The 26,246-nt window shown below is 45.6% G+C and overlaps 1 protein-coding gene across 5 annotated transcripts in view; it reads right to left on the reverse strand.

Annotated features, from left to right (window-relative positions):
* Positions 1 to 25,435, reverse strand: part of ALDH18A1 (aldehyde dehydrogenase 18 family member A1) — a 63,215-nt gene extending 37,780 nt beyond the window's left edge. For 2 of the 5 annotated variants that reach the window (XM_040361448.1, XM_040361446.1), the window contains exons 1-5: positions 17,562 to 17,580; positions 9,883 to 9,983; positions 6,508 to 6,719; positions 342 to 491; positions 101 to 205 (exon numbers count right to left, since the gene is read on the reverse strand). In XM_040361448.1, coding sequence (XP_040217382.1) covers positions 101 to 205; positions 342 to 491; positions 6,508 to 6,719; positions 9,883 to 9,979 — 564 coding nt within the window. In that variant the 5' untranslated portion in view covers positions 9,980 to 9,983; positions 17,562 to 17,580. Of the gene's footprint in view, positions 1 to 100; positions 206 to 341; positions 492 to 6,507; positions 6,720 to 9,882; positions 9,984 to 17,561; positions 17,584 to 25,327 lie in introns of those variants that run through there. The other 3 variants (XM_040361449.1, XM_040361450.1, XM_040361447.1) reach the window with 3 other exon arrangements.
* Between the last annotated feature and the right edge of the window lie 811 nt (positions 25,436 to 26,246).

A 26,246-nucleotide genomic window follows, 5' to 3' on the forward strand; every position in this document is an offset into this window, starting at 1 on the left:
CTGTGTAAAACCACTTCACAAAGCAGGAAAGGATTACATGTTTGCTATTTTTCAAACCACATACATTTTCTGCATTACAATAGAATTGGGCATGTCTTACCTGAGCTGCACAGATGCTGTATTGGGTAAACATAGCTTCATAAAGAGCCATCAGCCCGCTCTGTCCAGCCGCTGCACAAGCTCGTGCCTCCAGTACTGGGACTTGCTGAGAAGGACAGAGGAGAGGTCCAGTAAGGTACAACACCCATCAAGTGCATCAACATATAGAAAAGGTTTCCGGCACGTCATACAAAAGTTCCAACATATAAATACAAAAGTTCCCACCCGTCCCACAATCTTACCATGTCTTTCAGCTGATTCTGCCCGGAATGCAATGCTTGCCTCACACTCTGAGACAAGAGGATCTCATGGCGGAGACGCTGCTTTCCAAATGCCACGGCTCCGCTGGTGACGATCATCATCTCTCGGCCTTGGTTTTGCAGCACAGACACCTGTAATTATATGGCAGTCCTATCAGTGATATCCTTATGTTAAAGGGAAACGTCACTTGCGTGGGGGGGGATAGCAAATAAAGAAACAATATAGCGCATATAATTGCGACACTAATCATTTTGTAATTGAATGTTATTATAAAATTACTTTTCCTTTTCAATCTGCAGCAATTTTTATAAACGCAATATGGCTACCTGGAGGTGTTCTGTACACATATAGCTGGATTCACGTAGATTGCCGCAACTTTAAGGCAGCGTAGCGTATCGTATTTACGCTACGCCGCCTTAAGTCAGAGAGGCAAGTACTGTATTCACAAAGTACTTGCCTCCTAACTTACGGCGGCGTAGCGTAAATGGGGCCGGCGTAAGCGCGCCTAATTCAAATTAGGCTGAGTGGGCGTGTTTTATGTTAATGTTTGGTGACCTGACGTGATAGACGTTTTTTATGAACGGTGCATGCGCCTTCTGTGTACATATCCCAGTGTGCATTGCGCCAAAGTACGCTGCAAGGACATATTGGTTTCGACGTGAACGTAAATTACGTCCAGCCCTATTAACGGACGGCTTATGCAAACGACGTAAAATTTTCAAATTTCGCCACGGGAACGACGGCCATACTTAACATTGACTAGTCCAGCTATTTGATGGAATAACTTTACGTCTGAAAACGCCTTACGTAAACGGCGTATCTTTACTGCGACGGGCGCACGTACGTTCGTGAATAGAAAAAGAGAAGGAGTTGGGACTTTAAATGAGACGCGATTTGATTTACAGTAGTAAAGTAATAAATGCGTGATAACCAAGCTCAAACTTACCACCCAAACAGTTTGTTCGTGAATAGGCGTATCTAGTCATTTACATATTCTACGCCAAACTCAACTGAAGCGCCACCTAGCGGGCAGCCTAAATATTGCAACCTAAGATACGCAGGCTGTTTGTCGTATCTTAGCTAGGTTTAAGTGTATCTCAGTTTGAGAATACACTTAAACTTAGGACGGCGCAGATTCTGAGTTAGGTTGGCGTATCTACTGATACGCCGGCCTAACTCTCTCTGAATCTAGCTAAGAGTGTATACTGACCACTCCCTAGAAACATTTCCTGCTTGTGTGATTGGCTCACCAATTTTCCCAGAAGTCTGCCTAAGATACAAGTCAGATTTCAGGCATTTCCTGCAACAAAAATGTCATTTTTGAAGAAATACTTTCAATAGAAAAATCACATCTAAAGTGATGCAGGCCCAGCAGATTTCCTCATTAGTGCCCTGCAGCTGCCACACCTGACAGTTATGAAACCACTCCCATTGGACACACTCAGGTCAGAGGCACAGACAAACACACAGGGATTTCTTCAGAACAACAAAAGGTAGGAATCTGCAACAAGGTTTGTTATACTCCTTGCAGTGTACATAGATCACCCAGAGGGGAATGTTTTCTTTTCTCAACAAAAGTGGAAAACGCTTCAACGCCTTGTATTCATTGGAAAGGATACAAAACATTTTCTGAAAGGAGGAGGTGCCAAGTGTACAAGTCCTCATTGCACAAGATGTGGAGTCGCTGCAGCGCCACCCAGAAGATCAAAAATCGCGCTGTATGTGGCTTACTACACATGGAAGTTTAACCACTTAACGCCCGCCGCACGCCTATTTATGTCCACAGAATGGCACGTACAGGCAGATGGGCGTATATATACGTCCCCGCCTTCTAGCGGGTCGGGTGTCCGATCGGGGACCCCCCCCCCCCGCTGCGTGCGGCCGGCGGCTTACCTCGGGGAGCGATCCGGTACGACGTCACGGCTATTCGTTTATGGCCCCCCCGTCGCGATCGCTCCCCGGAGCTGAAGAACGGGGAGAGCAGTATGTAAACACGGCTTCCCCGTGCTTCACTGTGGCGGCGGCATCGATCGAGTGATCCCTTTTATAGGGAGACTCGATCGATGACGTCAGTCCTACAGCCACACCCCCCTACAGTTGTAAACACACACTAGGTGAACCCTAACTCCTACAGCGCCCCCTGTGGTTAACTCCCAAACTGCAACTGTCATTTTCACAATAAAGAATGCATTTTAAATGCATTTTTTGCTGTGAAAATGACAATGGTCCCAAAAATGTGTCAAAATTGTCCAAAGTGTCCGCCATAATGTCGCAGTCACGAAAAAAACCACTGATCGCCGCCAATAGTAGTAAAAAAAATTTTTTTTTATAAAAATGCAATAAAACTATCCCCTATTTTGTAAACGCTATAAATTTTGCGCAAACCAATCGATAAACACTTATTGCGATTTTTTTTACCAAAAATAGGTAGAAGAATACGTATCGGCCTAAACTGAGGAAAATTTTTTTTTTATGTTTTTGGGGGATATTTATTATAGCAAAAAGTAAAAAATATTGCATTTTTTTCAAAATTGTCGCTCTATTTTTGTTTATAGCGCAAAAAAAAAAAAAAAAACGCAAAGGTAATCAAATACCACCAAAAGAAAGCTCTATTTGTGGGGAAAAAAGGACGCCAATTTTGTTTGGGAGCCACGTCGCACGACTGCGCAATTGTCTGTTAAAGCGACGCAGTGCCGAATCGCAAAACCTGGCTTGGGTATTTAGCTGCCTAAAGGTCCGGGGCTTAACCGGTTAAGTATCCCCCTGTAGCCCACCGGACATTACAGGTAGCTATGCTGTCCCATTCTAACTTTAAAGAGGAGGTCCACCCGGAAATTTTTTTTTTTTTAAAAAAGCCAGCAGCTAACAAATACTGCAGCTGCTGACTATTTAAAAAGAAATGGACACTTGCCTGTCCATGGAGCCCGCGATGCCGGCCGCAAAAGACGAGCAACCGCTCAGCTCTCGGCTGCCCCCGCCGCCATCCTGGGTGAGGGAATCGGGAAGTGAAGCGCTGCAGCTTCACTGCCCGGTTCCCTACTGCGCATGCGCGAGTAGCACGACGCGCCCTCACTGGTCTCCCCTCTCTCCTGGGACCAGTGTTTCCCAGAAGACAGAGGGGGGGGGGGTTCAAATACCTATCTGCACCCCCCCCTCCCCCCTGAAAGGTGCCAAATATGACACCGGAGGGGGGAGGGTTCCGAAAAGCAGAAGGTCCATTTTTGGGTGGAACTCCGTTTTAACCACTTCTCTACTTTGGGTGTTTTTCAGATTTGGTGTTTACAAGACTAAAATATTTTTTTTTGCTAGAAAATTACTTAAAACCCACAAACATTATATATTTATTTTTTTCTAATACCCTAGAGAATAAAATGGCAATCGTTGCAATACTTTTTGTCACACCATATTTGCGCAGCGGTCCTACAAGCGCACTTTTTTTGGAAAAAAAATCCCTTTTTTAAATTAAAAAATAAGACAGCAATAAATTTGGCCCAATTTTTTTATATATTGTGAAAGATAATGTTATGCCGAGTAAAATGGTACCCAACATGTCACGCTTACAAATTGCGCCCGCTCGTGGCATGGCGTCAAACTTTTACCCTTAAAAATCTCGATAGGCGATGTTTAAAAAAATTCTATAGGTTGCATTTTTTGAGTTACAGAGTAGGTCTAGGGCTAGAATTATTGCTCTCGCTCTAACGGTCGCGGCGATACCTCACTTGTGTGGTTTGAACACCGTTTTCATATGCGGGCGCTACTCGCGTATGCGTTCGCTTCTGCGCACGAGCTCGTCGGGACGAGGCGCTTTAAAAAATTATTTTTTTTTCTTATTTATTTTTATTTATTTTATTATTTTTTACACTGGAAAAAAAAAATGATCACTTTTATTCCTATTACAAGGAATTTAAACATCCCTTGTAATAGAAAAAAGCATGACAGGTCCTCTTAAATATGAGATCTGGGGTCAAAAAGACCTCAGATCTCATATTTAGACTAAAATGCAAAAAAAAAAAAAAAAAAAAAATTGAAACTAATTTTTTCAAATGACAAAAAAAATAAAATGTTTCTTTAAGACGCTGGGCGGGACTGACGTTTTGACGTCACTTCCGCCCAGCAGAGCTATGGGGACGGGTGGGGGCGATTTTTCCCTTACTCGCTACCCCACACAGCTGCCGAACGGACCCGATCTCCTTCGCCGCTACCGCCGGCTACGGTAAGCGGCGGAGGGCGCAGGAGAGCGGCGGGAGGGGGGCCCCCTCTCCCGCCGCCGATAACGGCGATCTCGCGGTGAATCCGCCGCGGAGACCGCCGTTATCGTTAACAGAACCGCTGACACTAAAGATGGATACCTCGGTTGTGGCATCAGCTGCTGCCGTTACCGAGATATCCATCTTTAAAGTTAGGCCGTATAAAGACGTACAGCGGTTTGGAAGTGGTTAAATAATAATTTTCTCAGAAGTTCCATTTTACCTAGGGGGGGGGGGGGGGGGGGGGGGGGGGGGTTGTGAAATACAATAAATTACCTTCAGGCATGGCAATTACAATTATTGTATATTCATGTATTTATTAAAGTGGTTGTAAACCTCACACGTATGTAATATGAACTAAGCATTTCCCTCTATAGTGTGTGCTTGTCTCAATCCAGAGCACTAAGTGTCATTTCTGTCTGCTGCTTCATTCCTCAGCTATCAGCATGAATTACTTCTAACAAGTTTTCCTGACACAAAGAGAAAAATGGTGACAGAGGAGGAACCTCCAGCTGATTGACATAAAATAGAGATCTGTGGTCCATAGTAAATGTAGGCACAGTTGTCTACAAAGTGGTATCCCATCTACTTCTAATGTATTCAGGGAAGGAGATTCTCTGACTATGTGATAAAATATACAAGTCACTTAGTTAGGCAGAAACACTGAAGGCATAATCTGGATCTGATCAGCAATTCTCCAACCATTTCACCCAAATCCAGTCATCAGCGTTAGAGGCGACATCATCAATTTTAGCACAGTTTAAGGAACTGATAAGCGTGATCCCGATACCACATATATGGGACAAAGGCCACCGGCCACAGTTTTTACCACTTTGATGACTTTATGGACATATTAATTGCTCTTGTTATTTCAGCAAGTTGGCAAAAAAAAAAGACGACGTTTAAAGTTCACAAATAACTGAATGTGAACTGGAATTGCAGACTTGGGGTCAGATCCACAGTGAGAGTACGCCGGCGTTATCTACTGATACGCCGGCGTACTTTTAAATTACCCGCATCGTATCTTTGGTTTGAATCCTCAAACCAAGATACAACGGCATCTGGGTTAGATCCGACAGGTATACGTCCTCGTACGCCTTTGGATCTTAGATGCGATACTTCGGCGTCCGCTGGGTGGCGTTCACGTCTTTTTTCGCGTCAGGTATGCAAATTAGCTATTTCTGTCGATCCAAGAACGTACGAGCGGCCGGCGCATTTTTTTCCGGCGTCTGTAGTCGGCTTTTTCCGGCGTATAGTTAAAGCTGGTATTTCGCGTCGTATAGTTAGATTTGCCATGTTAAGTATGGCCGTCGTTCCCGCGTCGAAATTTGAATTTTTTTTTTTTTGCGCAAGTCGTCCGTGAATCGGAATGTACGCAAGTCCTGTCCAAGTTCAAAAAATGACGTCGCTGCGACGTCATTTCGCGCAAAGCACGAAAATTTTGAAACGGAGCATGTGCAGTTCATTCGGCGCGGGGACGCGCTTCATTTAAATGAACCACGCCCCCTACTGGCCAATTTGAATTTCGCCGCCAGAGATATGCTACGGTGCAAGGCTGACAGTTACAAGCATGACTCTCACAGGCAGAGGAATGATGGGACTTGTAGTTTCACAACAGCGGGAGGGCCACCAGATTGAGACTCCTGCTCTAATGTATAAGTGAACCCAATAACTAAAATCTCATAACCTTTAAGATGTAACAATTTCAAACATTTAATATATTTTTTAAAAGTTTCCAATAAAGTAATATCTGGTGATCCTGCCATGAAGGTTCAGGCACTTCTTGTTATAAAAGGTGAGAGCTCTCTGTCTCCCAATGGTGCTCTTACATGGTCACCCTGCACTGTATACATTCCATGGGTTGTGGTGTGCCGTGTTTAGGAAAGGTCCAAGTACTCACCTGCTCTACGATGGATGCCAACCTTCCAAGAGCCAGTCCACACTCATCCCCTCGGGTCACCACCGCGCTCCCCAGCTTTACGACAATGCGCTTGGCATGTTTCAGCTCACTGCGGTGCGTAAATGGTTTTCCGTGTGAGCGGATAAGAGGCACGGTCATGTAGGGAACATTGCTCCAGTGCCGGGAGCTCTGCCGGTGAACAGCTGGAGCAACTAATTTATAAAAAAGACAAGAAAAGACAAAATTAACACCAGGGTGGATAAAAAAAATAATAATTTCAATTGGATTTTTATCAAATTTATTTTAATAAAATGCTTTTGGAGTAAAAGATAGTTTTCTATTTAAGATACATTAATAATTTAGTTTATTCAGCATGAAATGGAGCTTAGTTATGTAGCATGAGGCTGTAAATTCTGCAATATGTACATTTTTGGTAAACTCATTCAATGAATCCAAGCTCTGCAAGGTGAGATAACATCCTTGCATTGGTGCATTCACGCAATTTCACAGTAACCATGAGTTAAAACAAAGTTCAGGAATATTCCTTTATTATTATTATTAAAGTGGTTGTAAATATTTGTGTTTTTTCATCTTGAAAAACACCTTGCAGTCATCGCCCCCCAGCCCAAAATTTCCGAGGGCGCGATCCCGTGTCGTTCTCCCCATGACTGATTGGCTCTTCATTGATAAAAGCGCAGCCATTGGCTCCCACTGCTGTCAATCAAATCCAATGACGCCGGGGGCGGTGCAAGGTCATACAATTGGCGTCTATAGACCGGTTTTCCAAACAAGAAAACTGCAATTTTTTTAGATTGGTTGGTAAAACCGTACGCTCCATAGCAGTTTTCCCGACGAGAAAACAGGCCGCAAAAAATTTGAACCTGCTCTATTTTTTCCCGTCAGTTTTTTTCTCATTGCGAAAACCGCTCGTGTATGCTTTTCCGAGTGGAAAAAAACGCACATGCTCAGAATCAAGTATGAGACGGGAGCGCTGGTAAATCTAGCGTTCGTAATGGAGATGGCACATTCGTCGCGCTGTAACGGGCTGAAAAGCGCGAATCGTCTCCCACCAAACTTTTACTAACACGAGGATCAGCAAAAGCAGCCCAAAGGGTGGCGCCATTTGAATGGAACATCCCCTTTATAGTGCCGTTGTACGTGTTGGATGTCACCGCGCTTTGGTCGGGCGTTTTTTTGATTGAACGTGTGTATGGAAGGCAGGATTGAGAGGAATCATGTTGGGAGAAACGGGAGGTTTTGGCATGTCAGGAAAACCGGTCGGGTGTACAGGGCATTAGTGCTGGTCAGAGCATTTTTATTTGTCTGTGCCCCCCCCCACTGAGGAGATTCTCCCTCTCTATTTCTCCTGGTGGGCCCATTCAAAACATGGCGCCGTGACTGGCATCTGAATGTCTATGGGCTCCGTACACACTACAACGCTTGTATGAGATTGCAGAAATATACAGACATGCTGCATTTTCTCATAGCGCCTCACATAGCAAGTGACAACACATACATACAAACACACATATACACACACGTATATGCAGTTAAAAAGCCTAAACATTTTTGTTTAGGCATCGTTATTGCACCCTCTAACACCCCCGCCCCCCCTTTTACTTACCTGAGCCCTCATTCGATCCAGTGCTGTGCACATCTGCAGCTCTTCTCTCCCCTCACTTCCTTGTCTCACTGGCTTTGCCGAGACACTGGGAGCCATTGGCACCAGCTGCTGTCAATCAAAGCTAGTGTGATATGGAAGAAGGGGATGTCTGTCTATGGACGCAGGCAGCAGGGCTCAGGATCGAGCCTGTATGAGTGCCCCATAGAAATTGGCTTCCTATGGGGGCACGCCCCAGAGAGCAGGAGTGCCAGCGGGGGACCCCGAGAAGAGAAGGTTTTTGGGCCACTAGCTTCGCAGAGAACATCTGACTGACCTGGCTAACCCAGCAAAATTTGTCAATCAACTTTTTAAATCAGCCTCCAGACTGATTTAGAAAAACTGCCGCAAAAGAGAAGCCGATGCCCATCACAACCGACCAGAAGTCATCTGTTAACCGATTGCTAACCAGCCACGGAACATATAGTGCGGCAGGTCTGCTCTATTATGCGAAACGTCATGCCTGTATGTCACTCCGTGCAATTGACAGCGGGGGCGCGCACGCTCATTGGCCAGAGGGGAAGCCAATCAACAGGTCCAGCCAGCCACCTGCAATCGCACCTCAGAGAGGCAGAACGGCGATCTGCCTACGTAAACAAGGCAGATATCCGTTCTGACGGGGGAGGACACAGATCTTCTGTTCCTGCTAAGCAGGAACATATTTAAAACCATATATCATATATGTGAGATATTAAATCTTAAATATACAATTTTAAAACGCAACAATAAACAGGAACACGGATCTCTGTGTTCCCCCAGTCAGTCCATCCCCCACACAGTTAGAAAGTACCCCCTAGGGCAGTGATGGCGAACCTTGGCACCCCAGATGTTGTGGAACTGAATTTCCCCATGATGCTCAACTACACTGCAGAGTGCACGAGCATCACGCAAAATGTATTTCCAAAAGATCTGGGGTGCCAAGGTTCGCCATCACTGCACTAGGGGCACACTTAACCCTTTAAATTGCCCGTTAATCCCTTCCCTGACAGTGTCATTAGTTCAGTGACAGTGCATATTTCTAGCACTGAGCCACAAAAAAGTGTTGGTTAGGTGTCCAATTTGTCCGCTGCAATGTCGCAGTCCTACAAAAAAAAAAAAAAAAAAAAAAAAACACAACAATCCCATAGTTTGTAGACGCGATAACTTTTGTGCAAATCAATCAATATATACGCTTTTTGGGATTTTTTTTACTAAAAATATGTAGCAGAATACAAATTGGCCTAATTTGATGAAGAAATTAGATTTGACATTTTTTTATTGGGTATGTTTTATAGCAGAAAGTAATTTTTTTTTACATGCAGCGCAAAAAATAAAAACGCAGAGGTGATCAAATGCCACCAAAAGAAAGCTCTATTTTTATTTTTACAAATAGAGCTTTACAATGGTGGCATTTGATCACCTCCGTGTTTTTTTGTTTTTTTTTTACAAAAAAATGAGAAATTTTGTGTACGGCGTCGCACGACTGCGCAATTGTCAGTTAAAGTAATAAAGTAACGCAGTGCCGTATTGAAAAAGTGGCCTGGTCATTAAGGGGGTAAAATCTTCCGTAGCTGAAATCTGGTTGCTACGGACAACAGTTTATTGTTCTAGTGATAACCAAGCAGCCCCAAGTTCTCAGAGTGTGACAAGTAAACAAACTGTTGTCAGTAGCAACCGGGCCCATCATACCTCATCACCAGCAAACAAACATATGAATTGTGTATATGGGTACATACATTTTGGATGACATGATGCAGCAGTGATCTGGACCCGGGACAGGAGACATCGGGCATTGGTACACCGACGGGCGCTCAGAGCCGCCCGGCACAACATCCTGCTGGAGACAAGAAGAAGACAAGTTATGTCAGACAGACTATAAGAGACAGGGCCGATCCTAGGATCACAGGCACCTGGGTGCAGAAATATTTCTGGCGCCCCCACATGGGCGTCATAATTTTACTAACTCCTCCCCTTTACAAATGTTTCTATAGCAATGACTCAACCACAGAGATGCTCCCCCACAAAGTCTTCATTAACCTGGGATCCTTACATGATCTCTTAACAATAAACAAAAGACAGGAAGAGAAGCAGAGTACTTTATCGGGACCTGGAGAGAGGCCTCTGTGATGGACACAGAGAGGGCTTCTGTTACAGAGTCTGTTAGATGTTCGGCGCCCCCACCTCTGCAGGCGCCTGGGTGCAGTGCACCCTGCCTAGGATCGGCCCCGATAAGAGACAAACGCTGCAGATCATCTGAAATGCTCAGCCACACCCTACAAGGCTGAAATGGACCCGTCAATCCAACAACAGGAGCTCCAAGAGGCGGTTCACACACGGGCGACCTGTCAGGCGACTCAGCCGCCTGACAAGTCGCGGTCCGCAGTAGTCAATGGAACCGTTCTAATAGGAGCGACGCAAGCCGCTCCGACTTAGAAAAAGGTTCCTGGGTGACTTTGGGGGCGACTTGCATGGACTTCAATACAGAAGTCATTTTGCAAGTTGCCTCTCAAGACGCCTTGAGATCGCCTTGCCGAGTCGCCCCCAAAGTCGTGCCGCCTGTGTGCGAACCGGCTCTTAGGCTGCATTCACACCTGAGCGTAGCGTTTTGCGGCGTTTTTTACCGCGACAAAACGCAGCATTTTTTACCGTGACAAAACGCAGCATTTTTTACCGCGATTTGCCGCGACAAAACGCAGCGTTATTTGCCGCGACAAAATGTGGCGTTTTTTACCGCGATTTTGTACAGGTCTAGGGTCACCAATGTAAAACGGGCAAATACGCTCATTTCGAGCGACAAAACAGGGTCCAGAACTTGTTTGGGCTTCAGGCGTTCGGCGTCAGGAGTTTTGTAGTGGAGATGTGAACCATCTCCATAGAGAATAATGTATTTTTTCCCCTCTGGCGTCTTTGAGCGTCGCGCTTCAGGCGACAAAACGCTCAGGTGTGAATGTAGCCTTAGTGTAATCAAATCTGGGCATGTCCCATAGACACACAGACAGTTCTTAAAGACATACTTCCCCATTACAAAAAAAAAATAAAAAAACTGTCTATGCAGGTACCGTATTTTTCGCCATACAAAAAAAAAAAATAATAATAATAAAAAAAAGGCCAACAAGCGGGGGTCGTCTTATACGCTGGGTATAAAATGCAAAATTCGATAAGATGTCAGCCCGCCAGATGCCCGCTGGATGGGTGGCAATACTGTATGTAGCTTCAGCCACACAGTATATACCGCGGAGCCAATCCCGATGTATTCCATTAATGAATACAGAGCCTGCTCTGATTGGAGTAACAACCTCTGCCAATCCGAGCAGACTACATATAGTAGCCTGCTCTGATTGGTTTTGAGAGTCAGGCGCAGGCTGATGATGTTACAGCCTCTGCCAATCCAAGCAGGCTATGTATTAACTACTTGCGGACCAGCCGCCGCAGTTATACGGCAGCAGGTCGGCCCCCCCTGCGCGAGAGCCCGTTGCTATAGCTGCGCTATATGCCCCCCGCTCGTCCCCGATCCCGACGCGCGTGCCCGGCGGGTGCGATCACCCGCGATTGCTCGTTACAGAGCGAGGACCGGGAGCTGTGTGTGTAAACACACAGCTCCCGATCCTGTCAGGGGAGAAATGCCTGACCATCTGTTCATACAATGTATGAACAGAAGATCAGTAATTTCCCCTAGTGAGGCCACCCCCCCTACAGTTAGAACACACCCAGGGACATACTTAACCCCTTCCCCGCCCCCTAGTGTTAACCCCTTCCCTGCCAGTGGCATTTTTATAGTAATCCAATGCATTTTTAAAGCACCGATCGCTATTAAAATGTCAATGGTCCCAAAAATGAGTCAAAAGTGTCCGCCATAATGTCGCAGTACCGAAAAAAAAAAAAAAAAATCGCTGATCGCCGCCATTACTAGTAAAAAAAAAAATAAAATAAAAAAATGCCATAAAACTACCCCCTATTTTGTAAACGCTACAACTTTTGCGCAAACCAATCAATAAACGTTTATTGCAATTTTTATTTACGAAAAATATGTATAAGAATACGTATCGTCCTAAACTGAGGAAAAAAATTGTTTTTTATATGTTTTTGGGGGATATTTATTATAGCAAAAAGTAAAACATATTAATTTTTTCAAAATTGTCGCTCTATTTTTGTTTATAGCGCAAAAACTAAAAACCGCAGAGGTGATCAAATACCACCAAAAGAAAGCTCTATTTGTGGGGAAAAAAGGACGCCAATTTTGTTTGGGAGCCACGTCGCACAATTGTCAGTTAAAGCGACGCAGTGCCCAATCGCAAAAAGTGCTCTGGTCTTTGACCAGCAATATGGTCCGGGGGTTAATTGTTTTAATAGAATTCATCGCTCGCTGTGATTGGCTCAGCGTGGTATGGCTCCAGCCAGAAGGAGGAAATATGTAGCCTCGGAGGGGGGGGGGGGTCGTCTTATAGGGCGAGTATAGGCAAAAACTGTAAAAAAGTTATACGCCCGGTCGCCTTATACACGGGAAAATACTGACAAAAACTGAATCACACCTGAACTGGTGAACAGACACATACCAGAGCCCTGGCACAAACCCGCACGCGAGAACCCGGCCTTATTGTTCACCTCCTCCGTCACAGAAGTGAGCTCCGTCTCTGAATCAAACCCCCCCCACATAGACTCTCTGGTATCTCTGAGCTCAGCATTGGAGTGCTGCCTCCTGTGATGGTGGAGGTGATCAGTAACAGCTAGGAGTCCCTTAGCAACGTCCTAGCAACAAGGCAGGACAGGGAGATGCGATCTCTGGGAGTTTTTCAGTCAGTTTTCATGAATGACCTACATCTATAGCAAGAGAATTATTCAACTTTGGTCAGAGCTGCACAGATTGTTTTTACCTGCAGATGCTCCTCATCTGCATAGGCAGTTTTTGATAAAGGTGAACTATGCTTTTAATAACAGTAAAGTCCACTTTGTGATTTTCACCTACAAGGCAGGGTTTGACAAATTTGCTTGGAATCTAGGAGCCAGCTAAAAAAGTTAGGAGCCAGAAAACGCACCCCATCCCGACGAGCTTGCGCACAGAAGCGAACACATACGTGAGCAGCGACCGCATATGTAAACGGTGTTCAAACCACACATGTGAGGTATCGCCGCGATTGGTAGAACGAGAGCAATAATTCTAGCCCTAGACCTCCTCTGTAACGCAAAACATGCAACCTGTAGAATTTTTTTAAACGTCGCCTATGAAGATTTTAAAGGGTAAAAGTTTGTTGGCATTCCACGAGCGGACGCAATTTTGAAGCGTGACATGTTGGGTATCAATTTACTCGGTGTAACATTATCTTTCATAATATTAAAAAAAATGGGGATAACTTTACTGTTGTCTTATTTTTTAATTAAAAAAAGTGTAATTTTTTACCAAAAAAGTGCGCTTGTAAGACCGCTGCGCAAATACGGCGTGACAGAAAGTATTGCAATGATCGCCATTTTATTCTCTAGGGTGTTAGGATAAAATATATATATAATGTTTGGGGGTTCTAATTAGAGGGAAGAAGATGGCAGTGAAAATAGTGAAAAATGGCATTAGAATTGCTGTTTAACTTGTAATGCCTAACTTGTAATACCAACGGCCACCACCAGATGGCGCCAGCTCACACAAGGAAGAGCTGAGGACTTCCCACCTTCCAAGCCAAGTCGCCAGGACGCTATTTCTAGTCGCCATGGCGACCTGGCGACCGGGATTTGTCGAGCCCTGCCTACAGGTATAATGAGGCTTACCTGTAGGTAAAATGAAGATCTCCTAAATGTGCATCATTTAGAAGATAGTCACACTATATGGAGCGGGTGATGTCCCGACGACACTTGCACTCTGAAGGTCTTACATACTGTGCGTGACTTTCAGAGCACTGTGCCGTAACTAAACGCTCCGGCGCGCATGTGCAGGAGTGACATCATCACGGCTCCAGCTTTACTATAAGCTTACCTGTAGGTACAAGTTATCAATGGGAGTTTACTACCATTTTAAATCTCCTCTCCAGACAGAATCATGCTAATTCTTCTTTTCTTGATTGTTACAGCCAAGTTTTTATTGCTGTCTCCCCAATAAAAATACAGTGCCTTGAAAAAGTATTCATACCCCTTGAAATGTTGTCATGTTACAACGAAAAACGTAAAAAGTATTTTATTTGGATTTTATGTGATAGATCAACACAAAGTGCCACATAATTGTGAAGTGGAAGGAAAATTATAAATGGTTTATTTTTATTTTTACAAATAAATATGTGAAAAGTGTGATCTGCATTTGTATTAATTTCAGACCCCCTTTACTCTGATGCCCCCCCCCCCCCAACTAAAATCTAGTGGAACCAGAAGCTAGAATTCACAGAATTAGTAAATATAATTCACCTGTGTGTAATGAAATCTCAGTATGAACAAAGCTGTTCTGTGAAGCCCTCAGAGGTTTGCTAGAGAACCTTAGTGAACAAACAGCATCATGGAGGCCAAGGATCACACCAGACAGGTCAGGGATAAAGTTGTGGAGAAGTGTAAAGCAGGGTTAGATTATAAAAAAAATATCCCAAGCTTTGAACATCTCACGGAGCTCTGTTCAACCCATCACCAGAAAATGGAAAGCGTATGGCACAACTGCAAACCTACCAAGACATGGCCGTCCACCTAAACTGACCGGCCGGGCAAGGAGAGTATTCATCAGAGAAGCAGCCAAGAGGCCCATGGTAACTCTGGAGGAGCTGCAGAGATCCACAGCTCAGGTGGGAGAATCTGTCCACAGGACAACTATTAGTCGTGTACTCCACAAATCTGACCTTTATGGAAAAAAGCCATAAGAAGTCCCGTTTTCAGTTTGTGAAAAGCCTTGTGGGAGACACAGCAAACATGTAGAAGAAGGTGCTCTGGTCAGATGAGACCAAAATTGAACTTTTTGGCCTAAAAGCAAAACACTATGTGTGTTGGAAAACTAACACTGCACATCACCCTGAACACACCATCCCCACTGTGAAACATGGTGGTGGTAACATCATGCCACAGGGATGCTTTTCTTCAGCAGGTACAGGGAAGCTGGTCAGAGTTGATGGGAAGATGGATGGAGCCAAATACAGGGCAATCTTAGAAGAAAACCTTCAAAAGACTTGAGACTAGGGCAGAGGTTCACCTTCCAGCAGGACAACGACCCTAAACATACAGCCAGAGCTACAATGGAATGGTTTAGATCAAAGCATATTCATGTGTTAGAATGGCCCAGTCACAGTCCAGACCTAAATCCAATTGAGAATCTGTGGCAAGACTTGAAAATTGCTGTTCAGACTCTCTCCATCCAATCTGACAGAACTTGAGATATTTTGCAAAGAAGAATGGGCAAAAATGTCCCTGTCCTAGATGTGCAAAGCTGGTAGAGACATCCCCAAAAAGACTTGCAGCTGTAATTGCAGTGAAAGGAGGTTCTACAAAGTATTGACTCCGGGGGGCGCCATACAAATGTACCCCCCACACTTTTCACATATATTTATTTGTAAAAAATTTGAAAAACCATTTATCATTTTCCTTCCACTTCACAATTATGTGCCACTTTGTGTTGGTCCATCACATAAAATACATTTACAGGTTTTTGGTTGTAACCTGACAAAAATGTGGAAAATTTCAAGGCACTGTAGTCACATCACTTCTTGTAGCAGTATCAGAGTCTGTAACCTTCCTCCTCTGCACTAAAAATGAGGACAGATTCACAGAAGAAGTACGCCGGTGTATCTACTGATACACCGGCGTACTTTCAAATTTGCCGCGTCGTTTCTTTAGTTTGAATCCTCAAACCAAGATACGATGGCTTCTGGCTTCGATCCGACAGGCGTACGGCTTTGTACGCCTTCGGATCGTAGGTGCAATACTTCGGCGCCCGCTGGGTGGAGTTCGCGTCATTTTCCGCGTCGGGTATGCTAATTAGCTTTTCCCGTCAATCCACGAAGGTACGCGCGGCCGTCGCATTCTCTTACGTCGTCGCTAGTCGGCTTTTCCCGGCGTATAGTTAAAGCGGGAGTTCATCCATTTATTTAATGTTTGCCCTTAGCTTCCTGCTCGTTTTGTCTAGGGGAATCGGCTATTTGTTTTAAAATATGAGCCGTACTTACCCGTTTTCGAGATGCATCTTCTCCGCCGCTTCCGGGTATGGGTCTTCGGGAGCGGGCGTTCCTTCTTGATTGACAGTCTTCCGAGAGGCTTCCGACGGTCGCATCCATCGCGTCACTCGTAGCCGAAAGAAGCCGAACGTCGGTGCAGCTCTATACTGCGCCTGCGCACCGACGTTCGGCTTCTTTCGGAAAATTGTGACGCGATGGATGCGACCGTCGGAAGCCTCTCGGAAGACTGTCAATCAAGAAGGAACGCCCATTCCCGCAGCCCATACCCGGAAGCGACGGAGAGGATGCATCTCGTAAACGGTAATCATATTTTAAAACAATTAGCCGATTCCCCTAGACAAAACGAGCATCCATCTAAGGGGAAAATGTGCTCTCTGAGGGTGAACCTCCGCTTTAAAGCTGCTATTTCGTGGCGTATAGACTTGCCATGTTAAAGTATGGCCGTTGTTCCCGCGTCAAATTTAGAATTATTTTTTTCGTAAGTCGTCCGTGAAAAGGAAAGGACGTAACTCACGTCGAAGTTCAAAAAATGATGTCGGTGCGACGTCATTTCGCGCAAAGCGCGGCGGGAAATTTCAAAACGAAGCATGCGCATTTCAATCGGAGCGGGGACGCGCTTCATTTAAATGAATCACGCCCCCTACCCGCCCAATTTGAAATACGCGCAGAGAAATACACTACGCCGCCGTAACTTACGGCGCGAAATCTTCCTGGATTCGAAATTCCGCCAGGTAAGATACGGCGGCGTAGTGTATCTCCGATACGCTGCGCCTGGGCAATTATCTGTGAATCTGGCCCTATATTGCTATTATGGTTTCCTATAGAGAGATTGCCACTTACCTTTAGGACTAGTAGTAAAAAAAAAAAAAAATAGGATAGAATAAAAAAAAAAAAAAAAGACAAATCTCAAAAAAAACAGCCCAGAAGTTGATCTTTAGCATTAAAGTTTGTTCTACTATGCAGAAAGGCAACAACGTTCCCAGTGCACATTCTACTACATCATTCTACATTCAGCTACAATGTAACAATTGAAGTATAAAAAATAAAAATAAAAAACAGCATAGTAGAAATGTGTTATTGAGGATCTAGAAAACAAAACAAGTAATATAAAAGCTCAGCTTTAAAAATATTGACATAAACAACAAAAGCAAATCCATTCCTACAACAGGAGGTTTCAAAGTTTGCAAACAAAAACATTTTTATTTCTTCAAAAAACACAAAAACAACAATAAAATGCCATCCTAATAAGTCAGACTTCTGCTGCACTGCCTGATAGAAGAACGTCTTACCCTCCTCTGGTGTACGGAATTCCTCTCTGTAGATGGATCATAAATAATCCTCATATAATTCCTCCCTGAGGCACAGACGGGGCCGGCCGAGGACTGCCTGTGTTACTCACGATCCAATCAAATGCTCCGCACCAACCAATACACACAGCAGATGATGAAACCCTGCGAGTGATTGCAGTAGAACATGCCACCTCTCCATAGGAATTCCAGTCCTATTATCACACTTATCATACAAAGTACATTCAATGAGAAAATGTGATTATTAATGATTATTTCACACTCTGCACTGGTCATCCACGTTCTAGATTTTTATGGCGGATGATGATGATGTGGCACTCACTCTTCAATCAGGTTTATCTAGTTTCTTATAAAGCTTGGAAAAGAGTAACAATTAGATATAGTAATTGGAACAATAGGATAGGTAAAACCAGGAAGACTCAGTCCCAATGACAGGAATAGAAGACTAGGACTGCCACGTTGTCAGTGAATGGGGCTGACAGCAGATGTACAGAAATACTCAGAGAAAGCATCAGATTTCAAAGTGTCCCTTCAATGACAGAGGAAGACCTGACCTTCTATGTACCAGCCAATCATTACACTAATAAAGCAATACAACACAAGCCTGCAATGCCCATCAACGTACCTAATATAGTAATAAAAAACCAATACAACATAAGGCTGCAATGCCCATCAATGTATCTAATCAATATTGTAATAACAAACCAATACAACATAAGGCTGCAATGCCCATCAATGTACCTAATCAACATTGTAATAACAAACCAATACAACATAAGGCTGCAATGCCCATCAATGTACCTAATCAATATTGTAATAACAAACCAATACAACATAAGGCTGCAATGCCCATCAGGGTACCTAATCAATATTGTAATAACAAACCAATACAACATAAGGCTGCAATGCCCATCAACGTACCTAATCAATATTGTAATAACAAACCAATACAACATAAATAAGGCTGCAATGCCCATCAACGTACCTAATCAATATTGTAATAACAAACCAATACAACATAAGGCTGCAATGCCCATCAATGTACCTAATCAATATTGTAATAACAAACCAATACAACATAAGGCTGCAATGCCCATGAACGTACCTAATCAATATTGTAATAACAAACCAATACAACATAAGGCTGCAATGCCTACTGAGTTACAACCTAATCAATACTCCAATAGCAAGGCAATACAAAAAAAAATTATACATGATTTATATACCACCTACAGTTTGCTCAGTGTTTCTAATAAAGCAATACAACATAGAAATTTAATAATGCCCATCAATATACCCAATTATTCTAATAAAGCAATGATGCCCGTCAAAGTACCCAATTATTATTCTAATAAAGCAATACAACATAGAAAGCAATAATGCCCAATTATTATTCTAATAAAGCAATAATGCCCAATTATTATTCTAATAAAGCAATAATGCCCATCAATATACCCAATTATTCTAATAAATAAATGATGCAAATCAATATAGCCAATTATTATTCTAATAAAGAAATATAACATAGAAAGCAATAATGCCCAATTATTCTAATAAAGCAATAATGCCCATCAATATACCCAATTCTTCTAATGAAGCAATGATGGCCATTAATATACCCAATTATTATTCTAATAAAGAAATTACCGTATATACTCGATATGCACTTAATTTTACCACAAAAAAACTGGGAAAATGTATTGACTTGATTATAAGCCTAGGGTGTCCATCTGCATGCCTCACTGTGCCCATGACTCACTGTGCCTATGACTAGACTGACGTTTAACATGGTAGTCTATGGAAGGGGTGCCCGGCTTTGAAAGAAAAAAAAAAAAAAAAACGGTGCTTCCTGGCCGTAGGTCCCCCAGACAGCAAACTGTGCACACTTGTAGAGGAGAACTGAGGCTATATGTATGCCAAGTTCGGGTCCAGGGGACCTACGGCCGGCACCGGGTCCCCAAAGTTACCAGAGAAATGACTGTTTAACATGGGAGTCTATGGAAGGGGTGCCCAACTTTGAAAAAAAAAAAAAAAAAAAATCGGTGCTCCCCGGCCAACAAACTTTGCAAACTTGTAGAGGAAGAGTGGGGCTATATGTGTGCGAAGTTTGGGGGGGGGGGGCGGTAACGGAGATCAGGGACAAAAAGGTGACGAGTATAAGCCGAGGGGGGCATTTTCAGCACCAAAAAATGTGCTGAAAATCTCGGCTTATACTCGAGTATATACGGTATGCCCATCAATATACCCAATTATTATTCTAATGAAGCAATCATGCCCTTCAAGATACCCAATTATTATTCTAATAAAGAAATACAACATAGAAAGCAATAATGACCAATAATTATTCTAATAAAACAATAATGCCCATCAATATACCCAATTATTTTTCTAATAACGCAATCATGCCCGTCAATATACCCAATTATTATTCTAATAACGCAATCATGCCCGTCAATATACCCAATTAATATTCTAATAAAGCAATGATGCCCATTGATGTATTGCTTTGTTATTAGAGTATTGATTGAGTACATCAATTGGCATCATTGCTTTATTAGAATAGTTGGGTATATTGATGGGCATCGTTGCTTTATTAGAATTGGGTATATTGATGGGCATTATTGCTTTATTAGAATAATTGGGCATCATAGCTTTATGCGTTGTATTGCCTTGTTATTGGATTATTGATTAGGTTGTATCTCAGTGGGCATTGTAGTCTTATGTTGCATTGGTTTGTTATTAGAGAAATGATTAGGTACATTGATAAGCATTGTAGCTTTGTGTTGTACATGGCCTGCGTCATTCATTCCCAGTGTTCTGTGCATGTGAAAACTACAAGTACCGACAGCCTTTGGGGCTGTTGATCACTGTTGGTAGTTCATTGAGCTTCCCGTCATTCAGTAACTGCCTATATGAGAGGAAAGGGCAGACATCTACACAGACAGTCTGCAGGACTGTGGCACTACACCCACAATCTGCTGATCGTCTGTGCAATGCTTTACAGGCGCCAAACAAAATAAATAAATGCATATATTAAAAAATGTTTTCTAAAGGTGAACCTATCCTTTAAAGTGACTAACTTTTTTTTTTTTTTGAGAAAAAAACAAAACGATGTCATACTTACCTGCTCTGTGTAGTGGTTTTGCACAGAGCAGCTCAGATCCTCCTCTTCTCAGGTCCCTCTTCGGCTCTCTTGGCCCCTACATTTTCTCGAGTGCCCCCACGGCAAACAGCTTGTTATGGGGGCACCCGAGCCGAGTCACAGCTCCCCGTGTCCATTCATACAGGGAGCCACAATTTTGCCCAACCGCCTCTTTCTCCTGATTGGCCAATTGACTTTGATTGAAAGCAGCGGGAGCCAATGTCACCACTGCTGTGTCTCAGCCAATCAGGAGAGTCGTGGACAGCCGAGGAACTCGTGGACATCGCTGGATAGAGATGGGGCTCAGGTAAGTATTAGGGGGGCTGGGGCAGCTGCTGCACACGGAAGATATTTTATCTTAATGCATAGAATGTATTGGGATAAAAAACATTCTGACTTTACAACCCTTTAAGTAGATTGCCATATTGTAATGAGGTGAAGCTCTGCATGGCAGCCAATCAGTTCTAACTTCATCGTGTTCAATAAAGCTTTGACAAAAAACCTGGAAGCGGATTGGTTTCTGTGCAGAACTGCACCAGATTTTGCACTCTCCAGTTTTAACAAAGCAACCCCAATCAGTGTGTCTTGTAATAGAGAACTCTGCCAGTCAACCAATAGTACGTGGATTTAAACGAGGTGGATGCTGCATCTGTCGCCTGCTGACTCTAATGCCCCGTACACACGGCCGGGATTTTCAACAGGAAAAAGTCAGTCGGGAATGCCGACAAAAAATAAATAAAAAAGAGAGCCAGTTCTCCTTTTTTTGCCAGCTGTTTTTGGCAGTTTTCCTGTCGGAAAAAATGCAATGGAGCATACACACGGTCAGGATTCCCAGCCAAAAGCTCTCATCGCAGTTTTCCCGTCAGAAATCCCGGCCATGTGTACGGGGCATAAGACTGAGAACCGAGCGATCAAACCTTGCTAATCAGTCGGTTCTCAGTGCTCCGTGAGCTGAGAGCTGGTCAGTTAGACCGTCTGCCTAGAGCTCAGTTTTACCCAAGCTTGGAGTAACCCGGGTCTATGCCACCGGCCTTCCATCTTTCTCATACATACAGGTATTCTATCCGCCATGCATTGATCACGCTCTTGCATCGGCCCTAAATGGATACACAAAAGCAAAGTACAAACCGACTCATCTCTCTGGCTGTGTACACAATCCCTCAACCTGGGAGCCTGGACACAGGTCACCGCACATCGAACCGTCCACCCTACATATCTGGAGACATAACCCTATACAACTACCAATAATGATCCATCCACCCCCCTCCTTTCCCAACCACATTCCCCCCCCACCCAAAGCGCGATCCAACCACATTCCCTCCACCCAAAGCGCGATCCAACCACATTCCCCCCCCCCCCCACCCAAACCGTGATCAAACCATAATCCAAAACCACCACACCAACCCCCGTCCTTTAACAACCATGATCGATAATCACCCCCTCCAACCGTGATCCAACCACACCCCCTCCAAAACCACTACACCCCCACCCCCCAACTGTGATCCCACCACACCACACCCCCCCCTCCTTTCCCAACCATGATCCATAACCACCCCCCCCCTCCTTTCCCAACCATGATTCATAACCATCACCCCCCCCTTCACAACCATGATCCATAACCATCACCCCCCCCCCCTCCTTTCCCAACCATGATTCATAACCATCACCCCCCCCCCCAACCATGATCCATAACCATCACCCCCCCCCCTCCTTTCCCAACCATGATTCATAACCATCACCCCCCCCCCTTCACAACCATGATCCATAACCATCACCCCCCCCCCTCCTTTCCCAACCATGATTCATAACCATCACCCCCCCCCCAACCATGATCCATAACCATCACCCCCCCCCCCCCTCCTTTCCCAACCATGATTCATAACCATCACCCCCCCCTTCACAACCATGATTCATAACCATCACCCCCCCCCCTTCACAACCATGATCCATAACCATCACCCCCCCCTCCTTTCCCAACCATGATTCATAACCATCACCCCCCCCCCCAACCATGATCCATAACCATCACCCCCCCCCTCCTTTCCCAACCATGATTCATAACCATCACCCCCCCCCTTCACAACCATGATCCATAACCATCACCCCCCCCCCTCCTTTCCCAACCATGATTCATAACCATCACCCCCCCCTTCACAACCATGATCCATAACCATCACCCCCCCCCTCCTTTCCCAACCATGATTCATAACCATCACCCCCCCCCCCCAACCATGATCCATAACCATCACCCCCCCTCCTTTCCCAACCATGATTCATAACCATCACCCCCCCCCCCCCTTCACAACCATGATCCATAACCATCACCCCCCCCCCCAACCATGATCCATAACCATCACCCCCCCCCCTCCTTTCCCAACCATGATTCATAACCATCACCCCCCCCCCCCCAACCATGATCCATAACCATCACCCCCCCTCCTTTTCCAACCATGATCCATAACCATCACCCCCCCTCCTTTCCCAACCATGATTCATAACCATCACCCCCCCCCCCTTCACAACCATGATCCATAACCATCACCCCCCCCCCAACCATGATCCATAACCATCACCCCCCCCCTCCTTTCCCAACCATGATCCATAACCATCACCCCCCCCTCCTTTCCCAACCATGATTCATAACCATCACCCCCCCCTTCACAACCATGATCCATAACCATCACCCCCCCCCCTCCTTTCCCAACCATGATTCATAACCATCACCCCCCCCCCCCCAACCATGATCCATAACCATCACCCCCCCTCCTTTTCCAACCATGATTCATAACCATCACCCCCCCCCCTTCACAACCATGATCCATAACCATCACCCCCCCCCAACCATGATCCATAACCATCACCCCCCCCCCAACCATGATCCATAACCCCCCCCCCCCGCCTTTCCCAACCATGATCCATAACCCCCCCTCCTTTCCCAACCATGATCCATAACCATCACCCACCCCCTCCTTTCCCAACCATGATCCATCACCCCCCCCCCCTCCTTTCCCAACCACGATCCATAACCATCACCCCCCCCCCTCCTTTCCCAACCATGATCCATAACCATCACCCCCCCCCTCCTTTCCCAACCATGATCCATAACCATCACCCCCCCCCTCCTTTCCCAACCATGATCCATAGCCATCACCCCCCCCCTCCTTTCCCAACCATGATCCATAGCCATCACCCCCCCCCCCTCCTTTCCCAACCATGATCCATAACCATCACCCCCCCCTCCTTTCCCAACCATGATCCATAACCATCACCCCCCCCCCCCCTGCCAACCATGATCCATCACCCCCCCAACCATGATCCATAACCATCACCCCCCCCCCCCAACCATGATCCATAACCATCACCCCCCCCCAACCATGATCCATAACCCCCCCCCCCCCCCCTTTCCCAACCATGATCCATAACCATAACCCCCCCCCTCCTTTCCCAACCATGATCCATAACCATCACCCACCCCCTCCTTTCCCAACCATGATCCATCACCCCCCCCTCCTTTCCCGACCATGATCCATAACCATCACCCACCCCCTCCTTTCCCAACCATGATCCATCACCCCCCCTCCTTTCCCGACCATGATCCATAACCATCACCCACCCCCTCCTTTCCCAACCATGATCCATCACCCCCCCCTCCTTTCCCGACCATGATCCATAACCATCACCCACCCCCTCCTTTCCCAACCATGATCCATCACCCCCCCCCCTCCTTTCCCAACCATGATCCATCACCCCCCCCCTCCTTTCCCAACCATGATCCATAACCATCACCCACCCCCTCCTTTCCCAACCATGATCCATAACCATCACCCCCCCCCTCCTTTCCCAACCATGATCCATAACCATCACCCACCCCCTCCTTTCCCAACCATGATCCATAACCATCACCCACCCCCTCCTTTCCCAACCATGATCCATAACCATCACCCACCCCCTCCTTTCCCAACCATGATCCATAACCATCACCCCCCCTCCTTTCCCAACCATGATCCATAACCATCACCCCCCCCCCCTCCTTTCCCAACCATGATCCATAACCATCACCCACCCCCTCCTTTCCCAACCATGATCCATCACCCCCCCCCTCCTTTCCCAACCATGATCCATAACCATCACCCCCCCCCCTTTCCCAACCATGATCCATCACCCCCCCCCCCCCTTTCCCAACCATGATCCATAACTAAACTATCACCCCCCAACAGTGATCCAACCACACCCCCTCCCATCCCCATGATCTAAGCACCACCCCTCCAACCATGATCAAAACCACAACCTCCTTCCATGATCCAAGCATCCCCCCTCTCAATCTTCCTCCATCTACTCCCCCAATCATGATCTATGTATTCATCTCCCAAACGTGATTCCAAGAGCCCCTCAATGACGATTCTACTAATTCTACGCCCCCAACAATGATGTGTCCCCCACCCGCGATCCCACTCCACATCAGGGTACCACTACATGGACTTGCACACACTTTGCTGTCCCTTGTAAGAGATCCTGTGATTGGCCCGTGTACTGTACACCGTGTACATGCCAGCCTCTGCTGATAGGAGGATACAAATAAATGACAACATATCCGCTCCTGTCCCACCTGTACTGTCCGGGAAGATCCCGCGCCGACCAGATGACTCCAAACACTGTCCGGACCGGGGCCGCTCAGTGCGCGTGCGCAGGGGGTGACACGGGCATGTGCGGAAGAACCGAGCCACGCGTCCCACACGCTGTGCACTGAGCATGCGCGGGTCACCTGGCAGGGGAAAGCGCGCTCCCGGCTGAGTTGTAGAGAATTGAGAGCAATGTGCACAGCGCTGATAGTTGTATATTGGTGTGTGTGTGTGTACACATTGCACGATATATATGTAGACGTTGTCCCCTCTCATTATAATACATGTCAGTACTGGGCTGAGAGATGAAACCCTCCAAAGGATTATATAACGGAGTTCACCAATCCTTATCACTTCACCCAGTGGCGGCTGGTGCTCAACATTTTTTTGGGGGGGCGCAAACAAACGAAAAAAAAAAAAAACATCAATTGCAGCCTCACTTTGCCCAACACATGAAGCCACTGTGCCATAAATTGGCGCGACTGTACTCATGAAGTGCAGCCACTGTGCCCATCAAACGCAGCCACTGTGCCATAAATTGCCGCCACTGTGCCCATCAAGCACAGCCACTGTGCCCATCAAGCACAGCCACTGTACCCAAGAAACGCAGCCACTGTACCCTTGAAGTGCAGCCACTGTGCCCATCAAACGCAGCCAATGTACCCACGAAGTGCAGGCACTGTGCCCATCATATGCTGCCACTGTGTCAAATGCTGCCAGTGTGCCCATCAAATGCTGCCAGTGTTCTCATCGTGGGGAGATTTGCCACAAATCTGCCTGCGATTTGAAAGCCCCGATGTGTAAGCCCTGGTTCACACTGTTGCGTTTTGACATGCGATTTGACATGTCAAATCCCATGTCAAATTGGCGGCATTTGCCAGCAATGGCACGTCCTAAACGGGGCAA

Source organism: Rana temporaria, chromosome 8 (genome assembly GCF_905171775.1).
Source record: "Rana temporaria chromosome 8, aRanTem1.1, whole genome shotgun sequence".
NCBI lineage: Eukaryota > Metazoa > Chordata > Amphibia > Anura > Ranidae > Rana > Rana temporaria.